This window comes from Hordeum vulgare, chromosome 7H (genome assembly GCF_904849725.1).
Source record: "Hordeum vulgare subsp. vulgare chromosome 7H, MorexV3_pseudomolecules_assembly, whole genome shotgun sequence".
NCBI classification, from domain to species: Eukaryota; Viridiplantae; Streptophyta; class Magnoliopsida; order Poales; family Poaceae; genus Hordeum; species Hordeum vulgare.
Window position 1 is genome coordinate 542,654,907 of NC_058524.1, and position 24,727 is coordinate 542,679,633.

Genomic DNA, 24,727 nt, shown 5'->3' on the forward strand with positions numbered 1-24,727 from the left:
AAAAGAAGATCAAAGATATTTATTTTAGGACCGAGGGAATATGATGGAGTGTTTGTCGGTGTCAAAACCGAACGATCTCGAGTAGGGGGTCCGAACTATGGATCTAAGGTCGATGGGTAACAAGAGATGGTGAAGATAGCATTTTACCCAGGTTCGGTCCCTCTTAATGGAGGTAAAACCCTACGTCTTGCTATTGTTGTTATTTATGAGGTAGTACAGAGTACAGAGTTGATCTACTGCGAGATCGATGTTGTGGTCTAAACCCTAATTATAACGAGCTTAATGTGTACTAGGAGCTATGAACCCTGGCTTATATACACGCTAAGGGTGTTAGGGTTTACACAAAGTCGGTTACACAGAGAAGGAATATGTCAATGACTATATCTCCTTGGATTGCACGCCAAGTCTTCGGGAGAGTCCATCTCAAATCCAACACTTCTACCAATGGTCGAGTAGGCCAGAGAGTCTGCCCCATAAGGATAGGTAGGCGGCCCAAGGACCCCCTAATCCCGGACTCCCTCAGTAGCCCCTGAACTAGCCTCCAATGCTAAAATCCTCCTCTGTTGATGACGTCATGGGTGCTCGATCTTGCGAGGAGAGTTCCTCTCTTTTCCTTTAAACAAAGATAGTTCGGCTCTCGATGACTCCTTCTCCTTTAAACACATAGACAAATATATATATTTTTATCTCTTGACCTACCGTTTAATAATGAGCAGCATCTTTACTAATTCGAAAAGCCGCGGTTGGCCAGGCCCCATTCTTTTTTTGAACGAGCGGCTCGAGACCGTTTTATTGGCACGTCCCGTCATGGAGATTGTGCCCCCCTTTTCCAGGGATATGGTTTATGGCTTGGGTTTATTCCACGCACCCATAATCACGATTTTATCGGGAAGTGGCGGAGTTTACGGTACAACTGTGAGGCCATCGATATTCTGGTGAGTTATAAAAGGTAAAAACTATTGGGGAACGTTGCATGGGAAACAAAAAGAATCCTAAGCTCACCAAGATCAATCTATGGAGACTAACATCTACGAGAAGGGAAGTGTATCTACATACCCTTGTAGATCGCTAAGCGGAAGTGTATATAACACGGTTGATGTAGTCGAACGTATTTGTGATCCAATCACGGTCCGTCCTGCGATCCCATCACGATCCGTCCTGATCTAGTGCCGGACGGACATCACCTCCGCGTTCAGCACACGTACAGCTCGATGACGTCTTTGTATCCTTATTCCAGCAAGCGAGGGAGGAGAAGTAGATGAGTTCTCCGTAGCATGATGACGTGGTGGCGATGATGGTGGAGCTGTCCCGGCAGGGCTTCGCCAAGCAGTATGACGACGAACTAGAGGAAACGGCTGATTTAGAGAGAGATGGAGAGGCTGCGCCGTGACTTGTTTTTTTTTTTGCATCCCTCCCTCCCCTCTCATATATAAGGGGAGGGTGGAGAGGTGGTCGGCCTAGGGTTTCCCCGAGGAGGGGCAGCGGCCAAGGGTGGGGTGCCTTGCCACCCAAGACAAGGGGTGGCGCCCCACCTTGGGTTGCCCTAGCCCTTTGGCCGCATGGGCCTTCATGCGGGAGGGGCGCCCAGCCCACCAGGGGCTGGTGCACCACCTCTCACAGCCCATGGGGCCCTCCGAGGCAGGTGGACCCTCCCGGTGAACCCTCGGAACACTTCCGGAACCTCCGTCACAAAATGGGTAAATCCTGGAACTTTTTCGGAACCTGAATACCAACTTCCCATATAAATCTTTACCTCTAGACCATTCCGGAGCTCCTCATGACTTCCGGGATCTCATCCGGGAGTCCAAACAACTTTTGGTTGCCACCATACATAACTCATTAATACTAAATTGTCACTGAACCTTAAGTGTGCGGACCCTACGGGTTCGAGAACTATGCATACATGACCGAGACACTCTCCTGTCAATAACAAATAACGGTACCTGGATGCCCATATTGGCTCCTACATATTATACGAAGATCTTTATCGGTCGAACCACGATGTCAATGATTCAGTAAATCTTGTATACTGTACCCTTTGTCCATCGGGATGTTACTTGCTCGAGTTCGATCGTCGGTATCTCCACACCTAGTTCAATCTCGTTACGAGAAAGTCTCTTTACTCGTTCCGTAAATCTTTAGTGACATTGCTTGCAAGCTTGTTGTGATGTTGTATTACCGAGTGGGCCCTGAGATACGTGTTTGTCACACGGAGTGACAAATCACACTCTTGATCCATGCCAACTAAACAGACACCCTTGGAGATACCTGTAGAGCACCTTTATAGTCACCCAGTTATGTTGCAACGTTTGATACACACAAGGTACTCCTCCGGTGTTAGAGAGTTGCACGATCTCATGGGCATAGGAACAGATACTTGACCTGCAGAAAACAATTGCGATAAACTGACACGGTCATATGCTATGTTCATAGTTTGGGTCTTATCCATCACATCATTCTCCTAATAATGTGATCCCGTTATCAAATGACAACTCATGTTTATGAACAGGAAACCTTGACCATCTTTGATCAACGAGCTAGTCCATTAGAGGCTTACTAGGGATAGTGTGTTGTCTATGTATCCACACATGTATTTGAGTTTCCAATCAATACAATTCTAGCATGGACAATAAACGATTATCATGAACAAGGAGATATAATAATAACTAATTTATTATTGCCTTTAGGGCATATTTCCAACAGTTTCCCACTTGCACTAGAGTCAATAATCTAGCTCACATCGATATGTGATTAACACCCTATGAGTTCTGGGGTTTGATCATGTTTTGCTTGTGAGAGATGCTTTTAGTCAACGGATCTGCAAAATTCAGATCCATGTGTACTTTACAAATCTCTATCGCATACACTAGATGCTGCTACCACACTCCACTTGTAACAATTACAAATGACTGCTTCACTATACGAATCCGGTTTGCTACTCAGAGTCATCCAGATTGGTGCCAAAGCTTGTATCGACGTAACCCTTTACGACGAACTCTTTATCACCTCCATAATCGAGAAACATTTCCTTAGTCCGCTAGTTACTAAGGATAACTTTGACCGCTATCGAGTGATCCATTCCTGTATCACTCTTGTACCCCTTGACAGAATCATGGCAAGGCACACACCAGGTGCGGTACATGGCATACTATAGAGCCTATGGCTAAGGCATAGGGGACGACATTCGTCCTTTATCTTTCTTCTGTCGTGGTCAGGCTTTGAGTCTTACTCAAATTCACACCTTACAATACAGGCAAGAACTCCTTCTTTGACTGATCCATTTTGAACTCCTTCAAAATCTTGTCTAGGTATATTTTATTGAAGATTTTATCAAGCGTCCTGATCTATCTCTATAGATCTTGATGCCCAATATTTTAAGTAGCTTCATCCAGGTTTTCCTTTGAAAAGCTCTTTCAAAGGACCCTATATGCTTTCTAGAAATTCTACATCATTTCCGATCAATATATGTCAACCACATATACTTTTCAAAAATTCCATAGTGCTCCCACTCACTTTCTTGTAAATACAAATTTCTCATAAACTTTGTATAAACCCAAAAGCTTTGATCATCTCATCAAAGCATATATTCCAACTCTGAGATGCTTGCTCCAGTCCACAGAAGGATTGTTGGAGCTTGCATACTTGTTAGCATCCTTAGAAATGACAACACCTTCTCGTAGTATCACATACAACCTTTCCTGAAGAAAACCGTCAAGGAAACAATGTTTTTGACATTCATCTGCCATATTTCATAATCAAAAAATGCTACAACTGCTAACATAATTCCAACAGACTTTAGCATCGCTACGGATGAGAAAATGTCATCGTAGTCAACTCCTTGAACTTGTCGGAAATCTCTTTGCGACAAGCCGAGCTTTCTAAATGGTGACATTGATGATGTTGTAGAAGTTATAAAACAATCATCAGGATGTGAGCGGCACGTCACGTGGGACACGTGTCGTGCAAGCAAGGCGGGGGGACGGGAGCTAGAGAATCAGTCGGTTGAGCGGAATCGTTTTCCTTATTTTTTACACTTTTGGTTAAACTTTACGGTTTTCGTCTAAGTTCTACTTCCTCCGTTCCTAAATATAAGTCTTTGTAGAGATTTTACTAATGGACTATATACGGATGTATATAGACATATTTTAGAGTGTACATTCAATCATTTTGCTCCGTATGTAGACACCTATTGAAATCGCTTAAAAGATTTATATTTAGGAACGGAGGGAGTAAAATTTACTCGTTCTTTGAGGGGCAGGTTCTAAAAAACCGCTCATTTTGGTTACGGGCTCGTTCATTGCAGGCCAGTTCCGCTTGCCGCCTAGCCCCGGCGCCCGCGACCAAGGCCGGCCAGCCGTCGACGGCGTCCACACTGTCGGATGCCCCCCCGCCCACGGCAGGCATGGTCGCACGGGAGCAGCATTTGAGGTGGAGGCAACCAGGCAACCAAAGCGGGCCATCCTCCTTGTCTCCGCGGCAGACGCGCGCCATGTGTTCGTGCAAATGCTTCTGTAGGCGCATGCGCGCCTATCTGCCGGTAAGCAGTTCTATTCTCGAAACGGTTTGGGGCCATGTCAATCTGTCATATTTCTTGGTGAACCGATGAATGCCATTGTATCTGAATCCATCTTTAGAAATGAATCATCGGTCTGGGTATACATGCTGCTGGTACTTCAAAAGAAGGTTGTCTTTTCTTCTCAAACATTCTTAGTGGTCAAACAGACTTTGGGATCACACCATTCGTGTGAAGTGAGCCATAGGGGTCTTCATCTCTGATCATCAAGATGGCATGATTGGTTTTACGGCAGTCGTTCTTCTCTTTTACTTAGTTAGCTACTTCGCTTATGCATGTGCAATCTACCCTTTTGCACAGACTAAGGATCCAGTTTTTATTTTCCTGCAATTGTGTGGCCTGTCTGTGTCTCTGTCAAGCTTGATTTTGCACAAGCAAACAGATAAATCTATAACACTCTCAGTAATTTTGTTAAGTTACAGTTCAAGACGGGAACCCGTTTGTTATTTGGAGACCATTCCTCCAGTATTTATGGCAATACACCAGCGACACAAAAGCAGCGCTCTTCTCTGGGAAGAGACACTGCAATTTGTGTCAACACTATCCTTGTACATCCGCAGGAAATTGTGCCACTCTCAGAAACAATCAGAATCATAGTAACATATGATTCTACATCATTTGATGGCCAGGAATTTATTTTTAATTAGTTTGTTGATTCTTTCGCTTGTCTTTAAATCCTGCACAGCTCACTCATGGAGGAACTATAGTTCTCTGGATGATGTTGGTCCACGTTGTGAACCTTCGTCCCATCCGTTTGGTCTGTGCAAGACAAGAGCAGCAGCTTTTGGCTATCCATGCGAAGACCACATGGTATGAGAGCTCTTATGAATGTACTCATAGACATTGTTTTAAGGGATCCCTTGTTTTAAACTGCAATGTTATGTTTCCATAAGAAAATTCTGGCCTTTTGTAAAATTCTGGCCTTTTATAAATCTATGACAGGTCACAACAGAAGATGGTTATATTCTTAGCTTAAAGAGGATTCCTCATGGCGTTTCTAAATCGACTAAGAATAGGACGAGGATACCAGTACTGCTATTCCACGGGCTCATGGTGGTAAGGATATTGTTGTCAAAATTTCTGCCACTGAGTTCCATCATACCTGAATGAAATGTGTGTATTGGACAGGATAGCGTTTCTTGGGTACTGGGTACACCAAAACAATCACTTGGATTTATTTTGGCAGATGGTGGGTTTGATGTTTGGTTTGCCAACACCCGTGGAACTAATTCCAGCCGGAACCATACCTCGCTCACTCCAGATGATCCGGTTTTCATCTCAAGCCTGGTCAAGAATACATTTTTCCTTGGATTTTCACTAACAGAGTATCGGCTAATATTTTCAGGAGTACTGGAACTGGACGTGGGACCAACTTGCTGCCTATGATCTTCCTGCCGTGCTTCAGTTTGTCTATGATCACACAGGAGGCCAGAAAGTCCACTATATCGGTCACTCCCTGGTGAGCTGAGATATCAATTTTGAAGATTTCTATGAGTTCAGATTTGGGACTTGGGAGGTATACTGAAGCATTTCTTACTTTATTTCTAGGGAACCTTGATTATTATTGCAGCCTTCTCTGAGCACAGGTTACTTCATTTAGTTCGATCGGCTGTGTTGCTCTGCCCAATTGCTTATCTGTATAAGACAAAATCGAAACTCACCCGGCTTGCTACTCAAATCCTCCTTGCAGAAGTAAAAGAAAACTGTCCATCGTACTTTTTCTTATTATCAACTACCACATCTATAATTTACATGGTGAATGGTTTATTTTCTTTGGTTTGTCTTGCGCAGGCATTTCACTTTCTAGGATATCGTGAGTTCAATCCTGTTGGGTAGGTCTCTTTACTACAACTTCCAATGTTAAGAAAATGCAGTACATGCGCTCCTGCTTGTAGTTTTGCTTCTCGCGGGAACTTATTGATTATGAGTAGAGGTGCACATGCTTAAGTTTTTCTACAAGGTTGTCGTTGTACACAACTATGAATCTCGTTGTGATATCAATGCTGCCAAGAGTCGCCGCTTCAAGACTTGCCATTCATCTATTGAAAATCTGAAGTTGCGTTGTGTATTGTTGGGTAACCGGTGTCAGTTCGGTTGTGCTCTATTGACAACTACAAATGTGCTGCTGCATATCAGGCCAGTTTCACATGAAATTCTGCTCCTAATATGCGGTGACCCTGAAGTCGACTGCTACGACCTGTTTACGGCTGTTATGGGTACATTTTTTGCATAAAATCCTCCATATTCCAAGAAATATATTATGCTAAGCTAAGATATGATGTGAAGCTAAAATTGACCTTTTATCACTAACTTTAATTGCCTGATGGTTGAAGGACCGGACTGCTGCCTCAATGCTTCAACTGTATGTGCCTTCCTGCAGCATGCCACACAGTCCACCTCTATCAAGAACCTTATTCACATGTCGCAGAGTAAGGATCACAATCAGAAGCTTAAAAAGGCTTTCTATTGTTCAAATCTCTGGAACCGCACTGACTTTCTTCTCCTGGTTTGCCTGCAACCAGTGATCAGGTACGAAGGAGTCAGAAGGTACGACTACGGCAACGCCTTGGAAAACATGAAGCATTACAACCAGCCACGCCCCCCGCTGTACGACCTCTCGTCCATCCCGACCCATATCCCCATGTTCCTCACCCATGGCGGCCAAGACTTCCTCGGCGATGTCCCCGACACCAGGCACCTCCTGAAGACGCTGGTCAGAACCCATGACAGCAACAACATGGAGGTGCTGTACCTGCCCGACTACGCTCACGCTGACTTTGTGATAGGCTACAATGCTCCACAACTCGTGTACGGGCCGATTGTCGACTTCCTTCAGCGCCACTGATGGAGCTGCTACTTCAGGTCTCTCTCCGAGCGGCCTTCACCGCAGTGACTTCCTATATTAGCCTATACAGCCAACCAAAACTTCAACCACGTATTAGTTGTCCGTTCATATGGCTTGTGTATGATCTTAGCATATGCTCATCGGAGTGAGTAGATGCTCTGTCAGATATTCAGTTCCATCGTAACCAGTTTACCCGTCATGTCCGATCCCGTGTTATCTGCCTATTTGAAAGTCTCAGATTTCTGACCCCGTTTATGCACCATCTACTACATGAGCGTGTTTTCTTTCGTCGACGGGGTAATCCTTGTTAGGAAGTATTAGTATTAGTCTAGGAGTTCTATTAGTCTATGTTTATTTTCCTTACACCTTAAGTCATGTGTAGTATATACATGTCTATTGAACCTTTAATAAAAATAAATTGCTTTTCTAACATGATATTAGAGCTTAGGTTATTTTTTTAGCACGCACAACTCATCCTTCCTGATCCAATCTCGCGTGATCGCTTCTTCTAACGCCCGGCATCTACCGTGCGGTCACGTGCTGTTATCTGCTCGTCTCCTGCTGCCAGTCAAACGCCTAGATCGGGCTGCCCCAACCCACACGGAAGGGCCTCATCCCAGATCGGGTCGCCCCGCCGTTGAAGGAACAAACGGCGTTGCCCTCGAGATCGCCCCTCTGCTTCGTCCCGATCCCGAACGGAACGAGACCAGCGTGGTACTCTGTGCTAGTCGCTATCTGCTGGTGTTTCTAGCTGCTGCTACGTGGTGCTCTGTGTTACCTGCTACCTGCTGCTATTCTCCTGATCTGGTCTGTTCTGCTGCCTATCTCTTGTCCCGAGCCGAGGTGCTGCTGTCTCGTTGTTGACTTTGGCTTCGTTTGCTTTGGGAATAGTAAAAAAGACTATGTCTTCATCATCTCGTTGTTGATTTTTTATGGTACTAACTACATCGAATTTATTGGCTTCTTTCGCATTCATATGTGTGACATTCGGCTCTGGGGTGTTCTATCTGGTGAGGTCTCCTGTCTGCCACGTTCGGTTCCTCCCATGGCTCCTACTCCGCCTACGTCATCGTCTCTTGCTGCGGATGCTCCTCAGACCGCTAAGGATGCAGCTAAACTTGCTGATGAGTCTGCAACTCGTGCTTATGAGTAACAGGTTTTGATCTATGAAGAGTCTCTTCACTTTTACCGTGATGCTCTCTCTACTTACACTCAGTGGTCTCATGATGATGCTCGTGTTGCGGCTGTTCTCGCTTTTAGTGTTTTTCCTCAGTTTGCCTCTGAGTTTATGGGACTCGCTACCGCCTTTGCCATGTGGACATGTTTTTGTCAGCGCTATCAGCCCTCTGATGATGCCTTATATCTATATGTGGTTCGTCAGGAGCATGCTCTTCAACAGGATGACTCCACTGTTGACTATTTCTACGCCCAGAGTTCTGCCATTTGGCGTCAACTTGACTCTCTTCGCACCGCTGGTTGTCGTACTTGCAAGTGTTGCCAGGCTGTGCAGGCAGACATGGAGATTCATCGCGTATATGAGTTCTTGTCTCGTCTTCGTCCGGAATTCGAGCCACGACGCACTCAATTGTTTGCTTGTGGTCGTATTACTCTTATGGAGGCACTTTCTGAGATTCGAGCTGAAGAGACTCGCCTTCGTGGTGCTGGTTTACTTGAGATTCCCTCTGTTCTCGCTGCTCGTGCTCCTGCTACGTCGTTTGCTGCACCGACTTTTCACGCTAGCCCTCCACTCCTCTCCACTTCTTCTGGTGGTGGTAAGGATCGCTATCGTACTCATTATGGCTACTGCAACACGGATGGTCACCCCAAGCCTGATTGCTACTTGAAGAAACGACATCTACGCCAGGCACGCTCAGAGACTTCAGGGACTCGCACTTCTACGCTGACTCCTTCAGAAGTGTCTCTGACTGAGGAGGATATTGTGCGACTTAAGCATCTGCTTGCAGCTTCAGTTTTTTCTTCAACAGGTTTTGCCGGTCTTGTTGTTGACTCATCTAGCTCGGAGAGACCGTCCTCTTCACAGTCAGGAGCTTGGTTTTGGCCTTCGTCGCCATGATATTTTTTTTGTCTCTTCCGCTACCATCATCTCTAGCCTAGTGTGTGTTTTCTAGTTTTCTTTATATTTTCCGTTGCGTTCACCAAATCCGTTGATATTTTATGTTTTCTCATGCCATGCGAGTCCACCATACCTTAGTCCTTCAGCCTTTTTCCGGTCCCGATCCTTTCTATACAATTTTTGTGGCCTATTTGCCCTTGTTGTTCTCTATAGGATTTTCTAAACTCTTTTTGCATTGTCGATCTACGTCCATCGTCCTTAACCGCCGAGCTTCTTTCGCCGTCGGTTGTCGTGGACTATGATTTTCTACGCAATGCTTTATTCTTTTGATGTACCATCTTCTTTGACAACTCATCTTCTCTTGATACTTATCTTGTATCTTCAAGTGATTCGGTGTCTTCCTCTGATGTGTCATCTCTTCGTTATCCCCTTTGGCTTGACTCGACAGGTTTTGAAGACTTTTCATGCTACGACGACACTTTCAAGACGTGGATTTGGATTATCAATTTTTTTTAGTATTACACTTCTTCAAATGCAATGCTATTACATACACTTTGCATTTGAGGGGGGTGTTAGAAAGTATTAGTATTAGTCTAAGAGTCCTATTACTCTATGTTTACTTTCCTTACACCTCAAGTCATGTGTAATATATATATATGCCCCTTGGGCCTTTAATAAAAGATTGTGACCAAAGTGCTGGGCAAGATCATATGCCTTCTGCTTTTGTAAGGCCGCAGCACCATACTATGTGCCTTCTGCTTTTCAACTTCAGAGCTACTCGGTCATTCTCCAGATAACATGCCGAAATAAACCAGCCCAGTTTGTCTGGAGGAGGATAGTAACTCTCCACTCTGAAGTCAGGCATTCCACATCAGCTTCAAATCTTAGAAAGATAGACCTCACATACCGAAAGATGACCTGTCATAGGGGCATGCAGGTTGGCAACGGTCATCTTCAGTTCACTTCAGAGACTTCGTTCCCCTTCGTGCAGCTGTCCTGTTTTTCGGCCATGGCTGAATCTCGAAAGAAATGTCAAAACCTAATTTTGCGACGTCGACAGGTTCCCACGACTAGGCGAAGAAGTAGCGGTTCCGAATTGGACGCTGAAACCGCCAGAAAACACAGGAGGGGCCAAGTGTCGGGATCGTTCCTGAACTTTTGTCTGAAAGCTGCATGCTAGCTGGATGAACGTAGCAGAGTTGTGAGCGATTTTTCATCTTTACTCCCTCCGTTTCTAAATATGAAACCTAACGTGGTGTGAGAAGTTTGGCAATCTCGTGTGTCATGAGGATCTATGCGCCTAGTGCTCATCGCCGCAATTCTGAACATTTTATTTTAGAACTTTCTTGCCCACAATAAAGTGAATTCTGCGAAACTATAGAATCATGGAATACGAGATGCTGTCAGAATATTCATTTTTTGAGTACTCTTGTTGTTGAAACAACAAAACGAACTTTCATGTTTGACTACTCTTCATTTCCTCTTGTCCGTATTGCCAAGAGGCGCTACTGGCTGTTCATCAGGTTGAGCCATTTTGCTTTATGCCTCCAGAGAGTGAAGCATGGGATATCTGAATCTGGCTACCGAAGGGCCAGCAATTGGCTTTTGACCAGTGTCTGGCTCTGGACATGTTCTGTTATCTTTCCCAATAATGCTCCAATTGGTTTTAGATTAGAATTTTTCTACGCCTGATTTTGATTACACTATTCCAATCACTGACAAGAAAGTTTCAGCCCTTACTTCTTCAGGATGCTTTTGGCCCATTCCGGGACACTTCCGGTGATAAAATCAAGTGCTGCAAGGACCTAAGCTCTCGTATGAAAGTACCATAAGCTTAGCTGCCAATGCATCGTCAACAGAAACAACAGACATGACATAGCTTTAGCTCAGCTTTGCCGACTCCCCATTTCACTTTGATGGCAATGTGTGTGACTCATCGTTAATCTCTGCCCCTTCCGGAACCAAAGAAGCATCCTGCTGCCAAATATCAGAATTATAAAAAAGTGCGTTTCTTGTTTCTTCTGGAAATTGACATTTGGCGTCACAAGCAAATGCAGCTTCTAATTAAAACCAAATCTTAACTTCTTTTACAAATACATCTTTCTTCAAATAAAACCTAACTTTTATTTTTTGAAAATTTGGCAGGGGTCGCGCGGACGCATACCCCTCTAACAGAAATTATGACGTCCACTCTCCTATTTAAGGAGATGGTAGACCAACACACTCACTCTGTGCAATGTGAGCCATTGATCTAGGCCACGAGCCTTTTTGATCACCCGTTGACCCCGTCCAGGTAAGTATCTTGCAATGAAGCACCTAGCCATCATTATATAGCCTGCTCTTCTACTCTAATCTCACTATGGTGTCGATGTGGTACTAAAATAACCTGAGGGCCTGAAGTTATGGGGTGTTCAGGCATGGACCTATTTTGGGTGGACCATAGGTGTGGTCGTCCCCTATGGCTGGCCCGGTAGCCGAGTAGTATTCATCCAACCCTCAAAATAACGGTTTTCATCAGATCTAGTAGTTATGTATTGCTAAGCATGAGCATATTAAGAAGTTTATGTTGTCTAAGTGTAAAAAAATGTTGTGGAGAACTTTCGGCACCTGTTTGATTCACATGATTTCTAATAAATATAAATAAGAAAAATATATATTAGAATGTTGTGCATTGTTGACTACCATGGCTTTTTTAAAATTTAAGATTTTGTAAACATAGAAATAGAAAAAAAAGGATTCCAATGAACACTTGAATCCTACAAGATTGAATTTGTACCGAAGTTTCTTTGATTGAGAAAAAAAATCCAAGACCTTTGAGTAAATAGAACTTTTTCCATTGTGATGAGATGGGCGTTTCGGCTTTGGGGGGCAAATGCTCCTGGATAAACAGTAAATTCAAAACAAAGAGTAACTAATTTTTTTAAATGACTTTATTGTAGATGTTCATGTACGAGCATGCTTGAAATTTTCATTCAAAAAGGGGTAGCAATGCTCCCCTGGTGAAAAAAACAAAATTAAGTGTAACATTAGAAGTTCAACTTATTTTTTTCGCACAGGTCAAAATGCTTAAGCTTTGCCGCTAAAATTTGTAGGCAGTATTTAGGTGTGACAACGAACACATCTAATTTGTTTGCAAGAAAAAACATTTTTTACAACACTCCGAAGACCCTAATTGGATTTCTGCATTGAGATGTAGTGCAAACGAGTCCTTCATAAATATTCCTAGTGGATTTAATCCGCCAACTTAAACAATCTAGACATGGAGGATTTCCATGGACCCAAATCTTCCAAAAGTTCTATAAACCTGTTCTTGAGGTTTAATTGTTCACCTTTTTCATTTTGACTCCAAAAATGGGCCCGGAAACGAGTTTAACTAGTGTTCGTTCACAGTTGGCACCCTCACCGAGAGTGAGAGAACAGGAAACAAGTGATGTCAATTGTCAAGCACTTTAATCTATCTGATAATCTGATGATACGACATGTCGATCCAGGCTCCCTTCCTTCTAGTCAGGCGTGATAGATGAATTAAAGAGAGAGAGATAGTGATACACAAACACATGATGTTGAGGTGAATTGGCTTTCATGTGAGGCATCAATCAAACACATGAGGTAGCATATGAGATATGACAATAGCTGCCGCTTGCCGATTCTTTTCTCGTTGGCAACTCATCACCATCGTCATTCATGTCATGCCCCTCCGGGAATCAAAGCAGCTTGTCCTCTCTCCTCTCGGCACGCAAGACCAACAAAAAAGAAACTGCATGACGCCGTCCGTCGAACAATCAACGGCGGCGCCGATGGATATGCTGTCATGTGTGAACTTACTCATAACATGTTGTCAGGAAAATGGTTACTCAAACGAATTTTTCAGGTCAATTATTCGACATTTCGTAGCACCAGGAGGTGCTGATGACTTTTATCATATTGTGCCACTTGCCTATTTGCCTTCGCAAAGTAAATGAATGGGATATCTGAATCTGAATACCAAAGGGGACAGAAAATGGTTTTGACTATTGTTTTGGTATTGGACATGTTCTGTTTTGTTTCCCAGTAATGCTCTAATCAGTTGGTTATGTTAAACATTGTAATGTATTTGGTGTAGATAAACCGGTTTAACTCCTTTATCTCTTTAGGTTGTTGTGATATGACTTGTATGTCAATCCAACTCCTAACCATATGTAATCTCATTGTAACCCTAGATGGGATATGCCTATATTAACACGGAACCGCCGCTGCCAAGGGCAAGCGTTCTCTCCTTTGTTTTCCACATGGTATACAGAGCTAGTCTCTTCCACCGCATCTAGAAGTCATGTCTTCCTCCTCTGTCGTTGTCATGGCCACCCCCTCCATCGCATCCCTCGGACACACCATTGCCGAGAAGCTAACCAGGGAAAATTTCCTGGTCTGGAGGGCGCAAGTCCCGCCCCATGTTAGGGCTACAGGCATGATGGGCTACCTCGATGGCTCCATCAAGGAACCCGCTGCTGAGCTCGTCTCGGAGAAGGAGGTCTCCGGGAAGAAGGAGCTCATCGCGACGCCAAATCCTGAACACGTGGTTTGGGTAACTCAAGATCAGCAGGTGCTCACGTTTCTGCTCGCATCTCTCTCCCGTGACATACTCCTTCAGGTTAGCAATTGTACAACTGCTGCGGCAGCCTGGAAGGAGATCCTCCAAAGTTTCTCTTCGCAGTCACGGGCGCGCATCATCCAGCTGCGATCAATGATCGCAAGCACCATGAAGGGTGACTCCTCTGCGGCATCCTACTACACCAAGATGAAAGGACTAGCCAATGAGCTGGCGGCGGCTGGAAAGCCTCTGGATGAAGATGACATCGTCTCCCACATCATCCAGGGGCTGATGCATGAACCGGAGTACAACGGTTTCGTCTCACCCATCTCCACGCGCACCATCACCGACCAACCCATCGGCCTTAGGGAGCTTTTCTCCCTCCTTCTTGCTGCTGAAGCTCAGATCTCGACGCAAACCAACGCCTACTCGGATAACCTCGCCTCTCGGGGGTGGGGGCGTGGATGAGGAAACGGCAACACCTCCCGTGGTGGCTACAACAACAATCACACGGGAGGGCGTGGCGGCTACGACAACTCTGGCGGCAACACCAACAATGCTCGCCAGGGTGGTGATCGCGGCGGTGATCGTGGCAGTGATCGAAAATTCGAGAACTGTCAGATCTGCAAAGAAGGTGGTCATGGGGCGTGGCGCTGCAAGAAGCGCTATGATCCCAACTACAACAACAACGTCTGTAATCCTGCAGGCAGTGGAGGTCGAGGTGGTGGCAATGGTGGAGGTGGTGTTAACCGATCCGCCAATGCTGCTTACTCCTATGGAGTAGATACCAACTGGTATCTTGATACTGGCGCCACCGACCATGTCACGGGGGAACTCGAGAAGCTTGCGGTGCATGATCGCTACACCGGCACAGAACAAATCCACACAGCTAGTGGTCAAGGTATGAGCATTGCACATATTGGTCATTCAGTTTTATCAACCCCCCATGGTTCCTTAGCTCTCAACAACATCCTCCACTCTCCACAAGCTGATAAAAGTCTCCTCTCTGCATCTCGTCTCATGGTTGATAACTATGCCTTTCTTGAAGTTTACCCTGAAATTGTTTTTGTTAAGGATCGGGACACTCGGAGAACCATTCTACAAAGCAAGAGTAAGGGTGGCTTGTTCCCAGTCTCTGGCCGTGAAGAAGTTCCTCATCCACAAGCTCTTGGTGCGGTCATCCCATCTACTTCACGGTGGCATAAACGTTTAGGGCATCATGCCTTGCCAATAGTTCAGAAAGTTCTTTGTGATTTTAGTCTTCCTGTCTCCAATAAAAAGGATCACTTGCTAGTTTGTGATTCATGTCAAAAGGCCAAGAGCCACCAACTTCCCTATACCCGTTCCAGTAGTGTGTAAAAAGTTCCCTTAGAGCTTGTTTTCTCAGATGTGTGGGGTCCTGGACTCGTCTCTGTAGGCAGACAAAAGTATTATGTGAGCTTTATAGATGATTTCAGTAAATTCAGCTGGATTTATTTACTCAAAAACAAATCTGATGTGTTTGAAAAATTCCACCTGTTTCAACAACTTGTTGAGCGCCAATTTGATCGTAAGATCCTTGCTATGCAAACAGATTGGGGAGGAGAATATCAACATCTAAACACCTTCTTTGAGCGCATTGGAATTTCTCACCATGTCTCATGTCCCCATGCTCACTAGCAGAATGGATCAGCTGAACGAAAACATCGCCACATCGTGGAAGTTGGGCTCTCCCTTCTTGCACACGCCTTTATGCCCTTAAAATTTTGGGATGAAGCTTTCTCTACTACCGTTTACCTCATAAACCGTGTTCCTAGTAGAGTTATCAACCACCAAACACCACTTGAACGTCTCTATGGCATTAAACCAAACTACAATTTCCTTCGCATCTTTGGTTGTGCCGTATGGACAAACCTTCGTCCCTTCAACAAACATAAACTTGAGTTTAGGTCTAAGCAATGCGCTTTTCTCGGATATAGCACAATGCACAAAGGGTACAAATGTCTTGACATAGCCTCTGGCCGAGTCTATGTTTCACGAGATGTGGTGTTTGATGAGCACGTTTTTCCTTTTGCACAACTTCACCCAAATGTCGGTGCACAGCTTCGCAAGGAACTTGTTTTTACTACCGTCTCATCTTCTCCCTGCCATGCATCTACCGTTTGGGGAAGGGGATATTACTGTTGATATATGCCAGTGTCTCATACCTCTGCTACTAACAACTTTGATGCTGCAAGTTCACAGGAAAATACTGCCGAAAACAGTGCAAACCCCCATGATTTTATGTCACACAATGCTGCAGAATTATCCACAGGAGATCCGGCGGGAACTGCCTCGGGATCGGGCGCGTCAGGGAGATCCACCTCGGGAACTGCAGCGCCAGGTCCTGCACCACCGGTCGGGCGCGGCTCGCCGGACGGTTTCTTCCCACACGCGGGGACAGGCGGGCCCCGGCTGGTCAGGCGCGGGATCAGTCCTCCAGGTGCGGGGGCAGGTGGGTCCCCGCCACGTGACACTGGCCAACCACCGCTGGCGCGCGCCTCGCCCGATGACGTGTCGGCTGGGTCCCCCGCCTCGGACTTTGGTGCGCCAGGTGCTGCGCCTGCACCGTACCCCGCGACACCGGTCGGGGAGCCGACCGCATGAGACGCTGACTCCAATGCAGATCTGCATGGCGATCACGTCCAGCCCGCCGAATCTGCACAGGAGTTTGCCTCCGGATCCTCTGCGGCCTCCGGATCTGCTGTCTCCTCGTCATCAAATCGCATCCAACAACAAATTTCACGCCCTGCTCCACCGCCACCTGCCCGTGCACACACCAGATCCCAAGGGGGAGTTGTCAAACCCAAGGTATACCGCGACGGTTGTATTCGCTGGGGATCTTTTTGTTCCACAGGTGAACCTCAAACTTTAGCAGAAGCAGTTGGTGCACCACGATGGAAGGAGGCGATGGACGAGGAGTATTCTGCTCTTATGAGCAACAGGATTTGGCACTTGGTTCCTCCGACTAAGGGCAGAAATATCATTGATTGTAAATGGGTGTGCAAGGTAAAAAGAAAGTCTGATGGCAGTATTGATAGGTACAAAGCACGCCTGGTGGCAAAGGGGTTTAAACAGAGGTATGGAATTGACTATGAGGACACGTTTAGTCCTGTGGTCAAGGCTGCTACGATTAGGTTGATTCTTTCTATTGCAGTATCTCGCAATTGGTGCATGAGACAACTAGATGTGAAGAATGCGTTTCTGCATGGCGTTCTGGAAGAGGAAGTGTTCCTGAGACAACCTCCTGGGTATGAGAATCTTAACTCACCTTATCATGTGTGCAAACTTGACAAAGCAATATATGGTTTGAAACAGGCACCTAGGGCTTGGTACTCTAGGCTGTCTGCAAAGCTACAAACTCTGGGTTTTGTACCTTCCAAGGGAGATACCTCGCTGTTTTTCTATCATAAGCATGGAGTCACTATCTTTATGCTCATTTATGTTAATGATATAGTAGTTACCAGTTCCTCCTCTCAAGCAGCGGAGGCCTTGCTCAAGGATCTAGGCAAGGATTTTGCACTTAAGGATCTTGGAGACTTACACTTCTTTTTGGGCATTGAGGTAAAACGTGTACACACTGGAATTCTTCTGTCACAAGGAAAGTATGTACAGGAAATACTCCAACGAATAGGGATGAAGGGGTGTAAACCTTCCAGTACACCCTTATCCACTTCTAAGAAGTTATCCCTTCATGATGGGAACATACTAGGAACATAAGATTCTAGTCAATACAGGAGTATTGTAGGAGCATTACAATATCTGACATTAACCATGCCTGATATTTCATACTCAGTAAATAAAGTATGTCAGTTTTTACATGCTCCCACTAGTGTACATTGGACAACAGTAAAAAGGGTTCTTAGGTACCTTCAAGGAACAAAGGATCATGGACTTAAAATTAGCAAAGCAGATTCTATGCTTGTTAGTGCCTTTTCAGATGCAGATTGGGCAGGATGTCCTGATGATAGGAGATCCACTGGCGGCTTTGCTGTGTTTCTTGGAGGTAACCTAGTTTCATGGAGTGCTCGTAAACAACCCACAATATCTAGGTCCAGTAATGAAGCTGAGTATAAAGCTTTGGCAAATGCAACTGCTGAAATCATTTGGGTTCAGAACTTGTTGACAGAGTTGGGTGTTCGACACCCAAAGGCAGCCTCATTATGGTGTGATAACCTTGGTGCAACATATCTGTCTGCCAATCCTGTTTTTCATGCTAGAACAAAGCATATTGAGATTGATTATCATTTTATTCGTGAGAGAGTTGCAGATAAACTGTTGAACATCAGATTTGTACCAACTCGTGATCAAGTGGCAGATGGGTTTACAAAACCCCTTACCCTTCGGCAGCTAGAAGCATTCAGAAGCAACCTCAACTTAGATAGTTGTGATTGAGGGGGAGTGTTAAACATTGTAATGTATTCGGTGTAGATAAACCGGTTTAACTCATTTATCTCTTTAGGTTGTTGTGATATGACTTGTATGTCAATCCAACTCCTAACCATATGTAATCTCATTGTAACCCTAGATGGGATATTGCCTATATTAACACGGAACCGCCGCTGCCAAGGGCAAGCGTTCTCTCCTTTGTTTTCCACAGGTTATACCAATTTTCAACGCCTTTTTCGATTACACTATACAAGAAAGTTGCATCCCCTATTTCTTTATACTAATGTTCTTGGCCCTTTCCCATTTAAAAAGGGAGCCATCCCTTGGCACTTCCGGCGATAAAAACAACTGTTGCCGGCTAATAAGTGTGTCAATCTCTGCCCTTTCAGAAATCAAAGGAGCCACAACATGGTATCTTTTTTTCAACTATGACGAAAACCTAAAGTTGCACATATCCACCCTTGAGACTTCGCAAAATGCTTCAGCACAAAATGATGAAAAAAATTGTTATTGTTCAGGCAGGGGCCGCGCGAACGCGTACCCCCTCTACCACAAATTACGACGTCCACTCTTCCACTTGGGAAGATGGTAGACCAACATGCTTACCAAGTGCAATGTGAGCCATTGATCTAGGCCACGAGCCTTCTTGATCGCCTGTTGACCCCGTTCAGGTAAGTATGTTGCAACGAAGCACCCAGTCATCGTAATATAGCCAGCTCTCATGCTCTAATCTTCATGTGTCATCGATGTGGTACTAAACAAAACCTTAGCGCTGCGCTGCTGCCTGCAGCTACGGGCCCAACGTGTTTACGCATGGGCCTATTTCTGGTGGACTTGTAACTTAGGACTGGGCTGCTGATGGCTGGCCTGGTAGCCGAAGCATGACATGAAGAAGGATATGACTGACAATAGCATGCTCCCGCTAGCCGGTTCCTTACTCGTCTGCAGTGTGTGACTCATCGCCATCATCATTCATGGATTCCTTCCCGTCCCTTCCGGAATCAAAGAACAAGTGGTATAGGCATAGCAGCAGCAAAATGTATGGGTTACGTGAATCCGCAAGGGGCCAGAAAATGGTTTTGACTAGTGTTTGGCGTTGGACATGTTCCGTAAATTTCGACACCTATTTCCGGTTACCCAATTCCAATCATTGACAAGTTTCATCCATCCCATGTTTCTTCAGAATGGTTTTGGCAAACCAACCCCCCTCCCCTTTTAAAACAAATGTTGCCTGGACCTAAGCTCTCCATAGATAAGTACGATAAGCATTAGCTTTCCCCGGCTAACCCGCTTTACTTTATGACAATGTGCCCCTTCAAGATTCAAAGAAGCGTCCTGTCAAATATCAGCACAGAAAAGGATGAAAGAAACATGTGCTAGTATTAGATCAACAAACCCGGTAATAGACAACATGTCACAACTCATGCCCGATACAAAACCATTAACCTGTAGAGATCCAGACAACAAAGTATCCTGCCCTGGTGGCTTTCGCTTTCTGATTCTGCATGTAAGGTGACGAAAACTGAAAGTTGCACATTTCCTTCCTAGTACTGAGTACTGACTAGCCAAATGCTTCTGCTCCACCGTAAAACATATTACAAATGGATGAAATGGCCAAGAAAATTAACATAATAAAATCAAAAGCTCATAAATGAATAGCTAATTTTTTTTGTTGTTGTTGTTGTCGAGATTGACCCTGAACTTTTGTCGGAAAGCGGCATGAAAGCCTTTGTTTCTACATAGTCGTAGCCAACCTTCGATGCACATGGTGTCAGATATTTGGTGACCTCGTGTGTCATGAAGATCTTTAGGGGGTGTTTGTTTACAGAGATTTTTTGATGTAGGAACTAAAAAAAATCCCTTTTAGTCCCATCTAAACCAAACATGAGGGACTTTTAGGGATTAAAAGTGGGTATTTGGGACTAAAGAAAGAAGTCCCTAAGGAAGAGTCTTTTTGGAACTTTTGGGGACTTTTTCCAACAGTGCCTCTGCTTTTAGCATGTCATTTAATAACCTCTAGTCCATTAATAGGGGTAACATGGTCTTTTAGCATGTCATTTTATAACCTCTAGTCCATGTTTAGTCCCTAGAACCAAACAGGTAAGGACTAGAGACTTTTTAATTGAGACTAAAAAAAAGTCTTAAGACTTTTTAAACAAACAGGGCCTTAGCGCTTACCACTTCCAATTCTTGTTATTCCTTTTTGCCGACAGTAGAGTGAATTCTCTGAAACCGTACAGTAATGGAATAATGGGATATAGCCAGAACACCTATTTTTAGGGCCTGTTTGGGACTGATCCAATTCATCAAAATCAGCTTCACTTCGTCAAATTCACTTTGAAGTAGTTTCATACATAAGCTATAGCACTATTAAGAGAATGTTTGGCTTCCATCTAACTCCAGCTTCAAAAATAGAAAATCTGATGGAAACAATCTATTTGATTGGTTGAGGAGAAATAAACGAAGGGGTATCCACTTACTGGTGGCAGTGGTGGGTAATTTCCCCCGAACTCTAGCTTCTAGAGTTTTTTTGAGCACCCTCTCAGGAGCTTCATAAAAACTTTGAAGTTCTATCCCAGATTCTAGTTTTTTTGCGGAACGGCATATCATGGAGCTACCCCATTTAGCTTGTCTTTTCTGAAGCAGAGCTGAATTTTAAGGAGCAGAGCAGTCCCAAACAGGCCCTCATGAGTACTCGTGTTATCAAAACCAACTTTGGGTTTAAATATTCGCCATTTCCCTTTTCCCCTATCGCCAAGAGGCGCTAATGACTGTTCATCAGATTGAGCCATTACCCCTTACGGCTCCGGGTATCTGAATCTGGCTACGAAAGGGGCCAGAGATTGGCTTTGACCCGTGTTTGGCACTGGACATGCTCTATTTCCTTTCCCAATGATGCTCTAATCAATTGATTTTAGAAAGTTTCTAAACCTGATTTCGATTACACTATCCCAATCATTGACACGAAAGTTTCAGCCCCAGCTTCTTCAGAATGTTTTTGGACCATCCCACTTCAAAAAAGAGAGCCATTCCTTGAAACGTCTGGTGATAAAAACAATTGTTGCCAGGACACAAACTACCATCTAATAAGTGCGATAAAGCTAGCTGCCATGTCTCGTCAACAGAAACAACAACAGAAATGACATAGCTTTATCTCTGTCGACTTTACTTTGACGACAATGTGTGTGACTCATCGTTAATCTCTGCCCCTTCCAGAATCAAAGAAGCACCCTACCATCAAATATCAGCATAAGAAAGAAAAAAGAAATATAAGTACTGTCTGTCTGGATCAAGAACCATGGTCACTGACAACACGTTGCAGCTCACTTTCTGTTTCTTGTTGGCTCCTCTGAACACAGAGTGATTAAACTGGCAAGTTTCATCCCGATTTAGGCAAACGCCGCTTCTGCACCGCATGTCAGACAGTGAACAACGCCACAGGTAAATTACAAAGCTTGCGCATCATCATCACAAAAATATAAGATAATCAAAATTATTCATTTAATTGGCAGGGGCCGCGCGAACGCGTACCCCCTCTATCACAAATTATGACGTCCACTCTCCCACTTGGGGAGATGGTAGACCAACGCACTCACCAAGTGCGATGTGAGCCATTGATCTAGGCCACGAGGCTTCTTGATCTCTCGTTGACCCCGTCCAGGTAAGTATGTTGTAATGAAGCACCTAGGCATCATAATATAGCCAGCTCTCCTGCGCTAATCTTCACATGTGTCGATGTGGTACTAAACCAGACATGAGGGCTGCGCTGCAGCCTGCAGCCGCTACGGGGGTGTTCAGGCATGGGCCTATTTCTGGTGGACTTGTAACTTGGGACTTTGGGAGTGGGCTCCTGATGGTGGCCAGTAGCTGAATAGTGTATATAGCCCACAAAGCGAAAGTGTTGTTGCTAAAAAAAACGAAAGTGTTTATTCGCTTAAAAAAAAGCGGAAGTGTTTATATATTTTCATTAACAAAAAAGTGTTCATATGCGGCTCTCTTTGTTTGCCGCTGCCCCCAATAGCTATAGTATACTATACCCCACAAACGGTCCAGAAACTAACAATGCCATTTGACCTTATTAGGTTTTCCCCTCCCCAATAATAATGTTGTAGTCTGTTGGATTTAGAAACTTTCACATGTTGTATTATTTACCTTCAAAGAACATAGTCATTCCTTCATGGTTGGCACCCCCAGCCTCCATCTTCACTGAAAAGAAAGAACAAGTGATGTCAAGTTCTTTAATTTGTCTGATCTGATGATAAGCCATCTGGATCCAAACTTCCTAGTCAAGGTTGATAATAGAGCTTGAGAGAGATAAACAAACACCTGATGCTGAGGTGACCTGGGCTCTCATGCCAGGCATCAATCAGACACATGACACGAGGAAGGATATGACTGATAACGTGTGACTCATTACCATCATCATTCATGTCATGCCCTTTCCGGAATCAAAGAACCAGAAGCTGAAAGTGACATGATAGCAGCAGAGTTGTGACCGATTTTCTAACTGAATTTCCAGCGAACCCCTGTAGTTGCAGTTAATCTCTGATGCTCTCTGGTTGACTTCTTACTACTCCAACCTAACAAGGAGATTCCTCGCAAAAGAAAAGAAAACAACGAGGAGATACATCATACATTTGTTTTGGTCAGGCGAGTAGATTGTGTCTGTGAAACAGTTAAAATCATGAGGTGCTGCCAGTATAATTTTTATTTACACGAACTTTCATGTTTAATTATTGGGCATTACGTCTTTCGTTTCGCCAAGAGGTACTAACAATGCTTTTATTAATAAAGGGTCGCATGCATCTTTTTGATGCAGAGGCTGGAGGTATTTCTCCTTTTCACACAAAAAAGAGGTACTAACGACTGTTCATCAGATTGAGCCACTTTCTTATTTGCCTCTGCAGAGTAAATGTATGGCATATCTGATTCTGCAAGGGGCCAGAAAATGGTTTCGACCAATGTTGAGCATCGGACATGTTCTGTTTTCTTGTCCGGTAATGCTATAATCAATTGGTTTTACAGAATTCCGACACGTGCTTTCGATCACTGACAAGAAAGTTTGATCTCCTACTTCTTCAGAATGTTTTTGGCCCTTCCCACTTTAGAAAAGAGAGTCATCTTCCACACTCCGGTGATAGAAAAAAATGTTGCCTGGACACAAGCTCTCCATAGGCCATAGATAAGTACGATAAGATTTAGATTTGACAGGTAATTAATGACAATGTGAGTGATAATCTCTGCCCCTTCAAGAATCAAAGAAGCGTCCTGTCAAATATCAGGCACAGAAAAGGATCAAAGAAACATGTGCTACTAGATCAACAACCCCAGTAAGCTACAACACACGTCACAACTCACGCTGGATACAGAACCATTAACCTGAAGAGATTCAAAAAACAAAGTGTCCTGCCCTGGTCGCATTCTGATTCTGCATGAGGTGACAAAAACTGAAAGTTGCACATTTCTATCATACTCCTTCCGTTACTAATATAAGACCTTTTAGAGATTTTATTATAAACAACATATGAAGCAAAATAAATGAATTTACATTCTAAATATATATCTATATACATCTAACTATAGTGAAATCTTTAAAAGGTCTTATACGAGTACTGGCATAAAACCTACTTTTCTTTCTTTGGCCAAATCAAGTGAAGGAATGATATGTCCAAAAAAATTATCACAAAAACTGGAACTTACAAATGATCAAATAAGAAATCCACAAGTGAATGAAAAAAATATCCAAAGAATATTTTATCATGCCAAATTAAAATTGAATTGCTATTTCTTTTGTTTTTTCTTCTATAGGGATCGCGCGAATGCATACCCCTCTACCACAAATTATGACGTCCGCTCTCCCACTTGGGGAGATGGTAGACCAACAAACTCACCAAGTGCAATGTGAGCCATTAATCTAGGCCACGAGCCTTTTTGATCAGCCGTTGGCCCTGTCTAGGTAAGTATCTAACAACGAAGCACCTAGCCATCATAATATAGCGAGCTCTGGTGCTCTAATCTTCCTGTGTCGTCGATGTGGTACTAAACTAAACAAGAGCACCCTGCAGTTATGGGCTCTTCGAAAGAACTCTGTAGTTATGGGCTATTCAAACGTGGGCCTATTTCGTGTGGACTGGCAACGCTGAGTGGGCTCTGGATGGCTAGCTCCTTCCAAAAGAAGTAGAAAATTTACACAAAAACAAAAAACGTAAGGATTGCTCATTGTTTGCTCTCGCCAAGAAAAGAAACTGTGGAAAGGTAAAG

General features: G+C 44.2%; 1 protein-coding gene and 4 non-coding genes across 7 annotated transcripts; 1 reads left to right on the forward strand and 4 right to left on the reverse strand.

The window, feature by feature from the left end:
- Positions 1 to 4,331: 4,331 nt before the first annotated feature.
- LOC123409063 (triacylglycerol lipase 2-like) lies at positions 4,332 to 7,853 on the forward strand. 3 transcript variants are annotated; one of them, XM_045102052.1, is made up of 9 exons: positions 4,332 to 4,537; positions 5,259 to 5,383; positions 5,516 to 5,629; positions 5,707 to 5,842; positions 5,919 to 6,032; positions 6,122 to 6,405; positions 6,710 to 6,789; positions 6,907 to 7,002; positions 7,096 to 7,853. In XM_045102052.1, the coding sequence occupies exons 3-9, from the start codon at positions 5,562 to 5,564 to the stop codon at positions 7,416 to 7,418; spliced, it is 1,101 nt and encodes a 366-aa protein (XP_044957987.1). In that variant the 5' UTR covers positions 4,332 to 4,537; positions 5,259 to 5,383; positions 5,516 to 5,561; the 3' UTR covers positions 7,419 to 7,853. The 3 variants fall into 3 exon arrangements, with proteins under 3 accessions (XP_044957987.1, XP_044957985.1, XP_044957986.1); XM_045102051.1 differs by lacking the exon at positions 4,332 to 4,537 and having other exon boundaries at positions 4,931 to 5,383; positions 5,702 to 5,842; positions 6,122 to 6,265; positions 6,365 to 6,405; XM_045102050.1 differs by lacking the exon at positions 4,332 to 4,537 and having other exon boundaries at positions 4,717 to 5,383; positions 5,702 to 5,842.
- Positions 7,854 to 11,633: 3,780 nt separating this feature from the next.
- Positions 11,634 to 11,793, reverse strand: LOC123414304. The gene has a single exon (XR_006614304.1). It is a non-coding gene; the product is annotated as a U1 spliceosomal RNA (small nuclear RNA).
- Positions 11,794 to 18,984: 7,191 nt separating this feature from the next.
- LOC123414302 lies at positions 18,985 to 19,145 on the reverse strand. The gene has a single exon (XR_006614302.1). It is a non-coding gene; the product is annotated as a U1 spliceosomal RNA (small nuclear RNA).
- Positions 19,146 to 21,974: 2,829 nt separating this feature from the next.
- Positions 21,975 to 22,135, reverse strand: LOC123414301. Its single transcript, XR_006614301.1, has one exon. It is a non-coding gene; the product is annotated as a U1 spliceosomal RNA (small nuclear RNA).
- A 2,135-nt stretch (positions 22,136 to 24,270) lies between these two features.
- On the reverse strand, positions 24,271 to 24,430 carry LOC123414307. Its single transcript, XR_006614307.1, has one exon. It is a non-coding gene; the product is annotated as a U1 spliceosomal RNA (small nuclear RNA).
- Between the last annotated feature and the right edge of the window lie 297 nt (positions 24,431 to 24,727).

Excerpts from the sequence above, each read along its gene's own strand:
- LOC123409063 (XM_045102050.1), top strand. The coding sequence starts at position 5,177 with ATGATTCTACATCATTTGATGGCCAGGAATTTATTTTTAATTAGTTTG. Across the intron at positions 5,384-5,515 it reads ATCCATGCGAAGACCACATG|GTCACAACAGAAGATGGTTA; the intron begins GTATGAGAGCTC and ends AATCTATGACAG. Across the intron at positions 5,630-5,701 it reads TATTCCACGGGCTCATGGTG|GATAGCGTTTCTTGGGTACT; the intron begins GTAAGGATATTG and ends TGTATTGGACAG.